This window comes from Diadema setosum, chromosome 8 (genome assembly GCF_964275005.1).
Source record: "Diadema setosum chromosome 8, eeDiaSeto1, whole genome shotgun sequence".
NCBI classification, from domain to species: Eukaryota; Metazoa; Echinodermata; class Echinoidea; order Diadematoida; family Diadematidae; genus Diadema; species Diadema setosum.
Window position 1 is genome coordinate 22,720,436 of NC_092692.1, and position 7,435 is coordinate 22,727,870.

At 38.0% G+C, this 7,435-nt stretch overlaps 1 protein-coding gene across 1 annotated transcript; it reads right to left on the reverse strand.

The window, feature by feature from the left end:
- Positions 1 to 6,107: 6,107 nt before the first annotated feature.
- Positions 6,108 to 7,076, reverse strand: LOC140232157 (putative nuclease HARBI1). The gene is made up of 2 exons (XM_072312301.1): positions 6,983 to 7,076; positions 6,108 to 6,409 (listed from the first exon to the last, which is right to left on the reverse strand). Exons 1-2 carry the CDS (start codon positions 7,074 to 7,076, stop codon positions 6,108 to 6,110), a joined length of 396 nt encoding a protein of 131 aa, XP_072168402.1.
- Positions 7,077 to 7,435: the final 359 nt, after the last annotated feature.

A 7,435-nucleotide genomic window follows, 5' to 3' on the forward strand; every position in this document is an offset into this window, starting at 1 on the left:
CGCATTTAATCATTATGCCATTCTCCTGATGTTGCTACCAGTAATTGCCAGCAGTTGCGCCCGGTGCGCCCCCTTAATTTCCAAGGCGAAAAAATATAGCTAAAAACGGCAGTTTTGAAACTGCAAAATATCAAAATTTTCAAGCTCGCTCGCTTCGCTCGCTCGCATTTAATCGTTATGCCATTCACCTGATGTTGCTGCCAGTAATTGCCAGCAGTTGCGCCCGGTGCGCCCCCTTATATTTCCAAAGCGAAAATAAAAACTAAAAAAGGCAGTTTTGGGACTGCAAAATATCAAAATTTTCAAGCTTGCTCGCTTCGCTCGCTCGCATTTAATCGTTATGCCGTTCTCCTGATATTACTGCCAGTAATTGCCAGCAATTGCGCCCGGTGCGCCCCCCCCCCCCCTTAATTTCCAAAGCGAAAAAATATAGCTAGAAACGGCAGTTTTTGGAATGTAAAATATCAAAAATGTTCCAGCTCGCTCGCATGTAATCGTTATGCCATTCTCCTGATGTTGCGCTGCCAGTAATTGCCAGCAGTTGCGCCCGGTGCGCCCCCCCCCCCTAATTTCCAAAGCGAGAAAATATAACTACAAACGGCAGTTTTGGGACTGCAAAATGTCATTTTTCAAGCTCGCTCGCATTTAACTGGGATGCAATTCTCCTGACGTTGCTGCCAGTAATTTGTTGTTTTACACCGTCATTCCATAATCCATGTAAGGAAAACTTACAATGTTGCTCAATGACTGCTCTGTGAAACGTATCACCGTATTCCGTTATGTATTGTAGTCCGCATTAAAGGTGCATAGTCCCGGTAGTGTAGAGGGCGCTGTTGATGATACTGCCGATCACCGTTAGCATTGATACGAAGATTACCGAAGTTGAGCTGTCATCAAGAGTAAAGTGCGTAGGTGTTGCTAAGTAACGTTGCCTTCGTTGTCTTCTCTGCGCATCGCGCAGTCTGTAGTAATGCCAGGGTGCGTGCATATGTGTTTGTTATTATGACATCACAAAAGAAGTTTGCTAAAGCTGTCATCCCCCTCAGCCGAATCATGAGCCGAACTGTGATCGGACCACTGACTACAGTGAATCGGACTTCTTCGGACTCGGGGAAGTGGGCCACAGCGTAAGCGCTAAAGAGGAGTCGATAACGTAGGTCTCTATAGGAAACTTGCGCCGTGCGCCCGCGTACGCATTTGACTAAACCACCGGGGGGGCAATATCACATTTGTGGCACAGACACTATGGCCCGAATTCACAAAGGTGGTTTCAAATGAAACTACGGTTTCTAGAAACCATGGTTTTTAGAAACCGTGGTTTCGAGTCTGCGATTCACAAACAGTGGACTCAAAAAACCACGGTTTCATTTGAGTCCACGGTTTGGAACCATGGTTTCAACAGTGGACTCAAATGAAACCGTGGTTTCAACAGTGGACTCAAATGAAACCGTGGTTTCAACAGTGGACTTGACCTCAGAAAAGGGATTTCCCCTATTTTATATTACACTGAGCATGCTCAGTACAGTACACACCTAGCATTGTGTTGTTGTTGTGTTTTTTTAACATGAAAAACATTAAAACATGAAAAACATATCTCCTTCCCCTGTATGCTGTTGCTGAGTCTTATGTATGTTCAATGCAATGCAAATACATGTACACACACACTGACAGAGAGAGAGAGAGAGAGAGAAAGACAAAGACACACACACACACACACACACACACACACACACACACATTGGATGGAAACTACTGACCCTGACCTGGATGACCATACTCACGTTGCAGGAAGGATTCAACGTTCATTTGATGAAAATTGGTTTTCAAATGGCCGAGAAATCAAAAAAGCGATAATAATAAAAGGTTCTTGACCACGCCTTTTATTAGGATCTCTTTGTTTCACCTTGTTTTTGGATATCTCAATCATTTCAAAACCGATTTTCATCAAATAAACTTTTCATTCCCCTTAGAATTGTATGCTCTTTGACATCTCATAGAGTGGTTTCTGAATATCTTTCAAACATTAAAAGCTAAATCTTCACCTCAACCAGAACTGTACAGCCAGGTTAATGTACAAATTATGTAATTACAATTAAAAATACATCAGACATGGTCTCACAAAGTATGCACATAGTATGTACTGTAAAACAGTTCAGTCATAAATGACGATTTTTAATCACCGGCCATCCAATGGCCTGACAATGTACTTTTACAAATTTGCAAGTACATGTACATGTATGACTCGCGTGACAGTAACAGTGTATACCTTTGTATTCATTCATATCCGTTTGCTTAAATGATAGAAACAATGCTACTACAGTGTATTAGGATCATTTCACTGGTACTTATGAACGTACATGAAGATATCAAATTGCAGAAAATATTGTGCAGCTGATGGATGATAATGACTCTTACAAAAAAAAAACAACAAGGTTTAACAATGTCGACCACATGTAAACTCTGTCGAAAAATAACAAAGTTGTCAAACACAAAATTACTGCATGTACATGACTTTATTTATCGCTATACATGTGAGATGTTAACCCTAACTAGGCAAAAATTGGCACACACATTGCCTATGATGTAATCTAAAGTACCACGAAGTTAAATTTAAAAAAAAAAATATCATTTATGCTAAATTATGCTAATTTATTCATGATGATGCATGAAATCAGACAATTTGGTATAAATCACTAAATAAATCTCAAAATGGGCACATTTTTTGTGTAAATGTTCTTTTTAGTGTCCTGAGCAAATATAAGCGAAAAAAATTGTGCCATCAGACAAAATTTCTTAAGTATCTTATTGTTTTTTTAATTTCTTATGTATTTCTTTGTTTTTCGACTTTATGTTTTTCATTGTTTTTTTCAATGAAACTTGTCCGCGACATTGTTCCGATCAAGAAAATATGTTATTAATTGATTTTTATCACTAAAACCCCAAAATAATCATACTTTTATGAAATTTGCCTGTAAGCACAGTTTGCATTGAAATTGTACACGAATTCACGTTTTTGAGCAATTTTTGGTCTGACATGCACGTCCATATTTATGCGCAACTTCGGAACCGCGCACCCGGACATCGCAAATTTGGTGTCAAAAGATGCGGGAGACTCAAAAGAAAAAAGTCATGAAACGTCGCGGCGATAGCTTTTCGCGTTAGCGATACATCGCGCGGAACGTCGAGGGGGGGGGGGGGGGCCTCGGAGGCCTCCCCCCCCCCCCCCCCCCCCCCCCCCCCCCCCCCCCGGCCTAGTTAGGGTTAAGAGAGTAAAGACTCCCCGCACCTACTTGAGATGTTGGATTTTAAGTAACTTGTCTCAGTTCCAGCAGGATAGTTTTGTTCAACCTTCCTGTGAACATCATTATCATATTCAGCCCATCCTCCTCTTGGCCCCCAAACAATACATAACACAATGTATCAAGTATCCCTGTTTCCCTAACAACACGAGTGGGCCACTAAAATCCTTCAGTTTTGGACACGTGATATTTTGATAGACGCCCAGACTGACTACAAGTGCCCAACCACCTGTCTTCGTATACCGAGTAGCCCTGAATAAGGCCAACAACAGTTTGTCCAGAGTAGCCACAATTAAGATAATAAGATTACCACTTATCAACAGGTATATGTTTCCCTTGTCCAATGGTCAGTCCAGATGAGAAGGTGGTAACTGTGGGAATACAGTTCCTCAGCATTATCAAATGACCACAGCTTCCCTTTTTACATAACCGCCTGTCAAAAATATTTTCTGCTCACATGTATGTCAGGACATTCTTAATTAATTTACCTTATCTAAAGTCTTGTATATTGTCCAGACCTAAATAATTCTATTGTTCATTCCCAATGTTTAACTGTATGGTTTTTACCTTCTGAGCAGTCACAAGTATATGGTATGATCACATAATTTTTGATTAGTGACAAATCCTTATTACCAACAACATAATAATGTACTTTGTCAGAATGGCATTACAATGTACAGTACGTTAGCCATGTTCGGTAGTTTTATCCTCTACTACACTAGTAATGTGTTAAATATTTAGAAATTAGAAATGCAAGACAGTGAAATGGACAATACATGAACATGCAAATATAGTATCTGCCAACTTTCCTGAACTACATGTAGTACAGAATAAATCCTGATAAAAAGGCATTATTATAAAGAGAGAGATGACTGTCAGTGTGAGATTTTTCTTATGCCTATGAAATGTGGAGCGACTCTGTGGCTTATTCAAGCTTAGGAGACACTTTCTGGGATATTTGGATAGACATTCTAGCATTCTCTGAGGTGGCTTTTGATGAATTGTGTGATTTTAACAATTTCCAAAGTCATAAGCCACTTACACGTATACAGGATTATTGTCACTTTTTGACACGTCTTGGACCTGGCAAGGATTGCCAATGAGAGTAAACTTCAGTTCGATCTAACCAATCACCTTCAGCCTTTACATGACATTGCAATGTTCATGTCTATGCACAGTTTACTATTTTTGACAATTTCACTAAGAATGTGTTAAAGGGATGGTACAGTATTGATGGAGATGAAAATTAGGCTTTAACTTTTTTTTTTGCGAGATACCAAGAAAACACTTACGAAATAGTACAGAGCATACCATTTTAAGAGGAATTCAAAGTTTATTTGACAAAAATCGGGTTTGGAATAGCTGAAACATCAAAAAACAAAGTAAAACAAAACAATCATAATAAAATGTAGGTCCCACACTTTATTAGGATCACTCTGTTTTGGATATCTTGGCCATTTCAAAACCAATTTTCATCAAAGAAACATTGAATCCCTCTTGGAATTGCATGCTCTTTCATATTTCATAAGAGGTGTCTCACTATCTCACCAAAAAAAAAAAAAAAAAAATGAAAATAATAAAAAACCTGAAATTAAAGGGACATATTCCAGACAATTTTCATAATTTCACATCATGTAGTACATAAATCGACTACTCAGTACTCCATGTATAGATTTGTGGAATTTGTTGTGGTTCTTGAGCAGAGAAACAATACTTTGAGAAACCTTAAACAAATTACACTGAACAAGAATGATGACATAGGAGGTTGACACATGGGGTGTTTCAGAAATGTAGCAATGTAATTCCATTACAATACCGCTTGATTGCGAGTTCACCTGTGAATAATCTATGAATGCCTTCTTCTTTTGTTCTGCTTCCTTGAGCCCTAACTCATGCATTCTTATGTGACTCTGCCATGTCATCATCCTTGTTCATTGCAATTAGTTCTAAATTTTGAAAATATTCTTGTTCTTCATCCCAATTATCACAAGTTCTAAACCTCTGTCCTCAGTATTACTAATTTATAGTTGTTCAAATGTAAAAATCTGAAAATCATCCGGTCTCCTTTAAGCCTCCACCAAAACTATATGATCCATTTAAATGTAACTGATGTACACTGTACACTTTAAGATTCTTTAACTCAACATTAATTCAATGGGGTCTACATGTATATCCACTGTTTGTATATATGCATATACTTTTTGGGGATAAAGTAAACCAGTTGAATAGAAAAGGGTAACTATTTATTTGACAGCATGTATTCGATGATCAAACAACATGCTTCATTGCTGATAAGCCATGATTACATTTCTGGTGATATTTATATTTGTTTAGTGAGACAGAGGACTAACAAAATATTATTGTTGCCATTTCATACAGTAGCGTAGTGTCGTAATACAGTAACAAAGAAGTTCGGATGATGAGACTCATGACCTGAAATAATATGAAATTATTGTAATGCAATGTCTTTAAATGAGATGTCATTTTCTTTACATTTAGATATATCTATGTAATCACATTTACATTCTATAAAGCAATAAATGTTAGACATTTTACTGCTGATATATGAATTGCCATTCATCAAAAATTGATGAGAAAAGAAAGAGAAGTATATGATATGCAAATAAATTTCACTTGCGGATAGGGCAATCATTCAAATGAAATATGGTTCTCAATCATTTTTGCAGTGTATGACCACAGAGGGAAAAATACCATTGATATTTTATTTGAGTATGTAACGAGTACAGCTAATATGATCCCGCCAACTAATTCTTGCCAGTGGATGCATTAAACAAGAGGATTACAGTATTATACTGACGGGATATTTACATTGATCGAATACCTCTTCTTCCTGTTAAGGAAGTACAGGGCTTGTTCCCTACCAGGACTCCTTATTGAGACATGAGTCCTATCGATAGCACCTATGACTCCTGGATAGCGGCAGTACTCATAGAATCTCTGCTGGGTAGATTCAATCTCTTCTCTCGTAGTTGGAAACTTGATGAATTCTCTCTTCCTCCTTGTGATGGCTTCCAAAACGTCTCTGATGACTCTGCAAACAGACCACTGTGACATTGATGCCTCGTCCCCATGCATCTGCTGGAATGAATCTGAATAAAAATATGAAACCACTTAAATAGATTTTTGCGTGGATAATCCTTTATCAAATGCAATTGTACACATTTGATTAAAATACAAAGAAATATATAATTTGATTTAAGCCTGTGAAAATGACTGATCCTACTCCCATAGAAATAAGTTCCAAATGCAACAATTTCCCATGTAAACTGGAGTATCCCCCCCCCCCCCCCACAACAACAACAAAAATGGTACAAAATGATACGAAGAAAAATGTTTTGCAGCTCTGTTAAATCAATGGTATGAGGAAAACAATTAAAAGTCTAAATAAAAGAAAAGCTGAGCAATACTAACATTAAGAGAGAGTATGCAGATCTAGTGCTCACCAGGGTACACATAATCTCCTGTATTACCAACCTTTAGGGAACCTCCAGCTCCCTCCCATTATGGATGGTCCCACAGAGATTGGTTATAAATCCCCTCACTACTCAAAACAACAATATGAACATTCATAAGAACAAGAACAAGAACAACCGCAACAACAAAAGGACAAACATATAAAATGCAATTTGTAAAATTTAATGAGCAAAAATGTATTAACTTACCAATGGCATAAAAGTAGACAGTGGTCAACAACTGCACATGAACAGGTAGTGCATCATTCCAATCTGTGTCCCTCCTCAGATCACCTCCAAGCATATTGATGAGGTGGAGTGCAGAGTATCTTTCGAAAATCTGTAGGTCACTTGAAAAGCTTCATCCTCATACAGTTCAAATGGATTCCGCCTGTCAGCCAATCCTCTTCGAGGCCTTTCAGCTCTCTAGGAATGTACGGAGGAATAATTTGGACAATAATATACTTGTAGTTAGAAAATATGTGGTAAAACAAAATGATTCTCCTTGTTGGTCATAAAACATATTCAGTAATGAGGTTTATGAAATAAATATCTACTATTCTGTTAACATTTCCTTGGTGCTGTTCACCTCAGCTCTACCCAAGAATGATAGCAGGGTCGGTACAAACAACTCCTTGGGAGTGAGCATTTCTTCTACTATCC

Excerpts from the sequence above, each read along its gene's own strand:
- LOC140232157 (XM_072312301.1), bottom strand. The coding sequence starts at position 7,076 with ATGCTTGGAGGTGATCTGAGGAGGGACACAGATTGGAATGATGCACTA. Across the intron at positions 6,410-6,982 it reads TGTCTACTTTTATGCCATTG|ATTCATTCCAGCAGATGCAT; the intron begins GTAAGTTAATAC and ends ATTTTTATTCAG.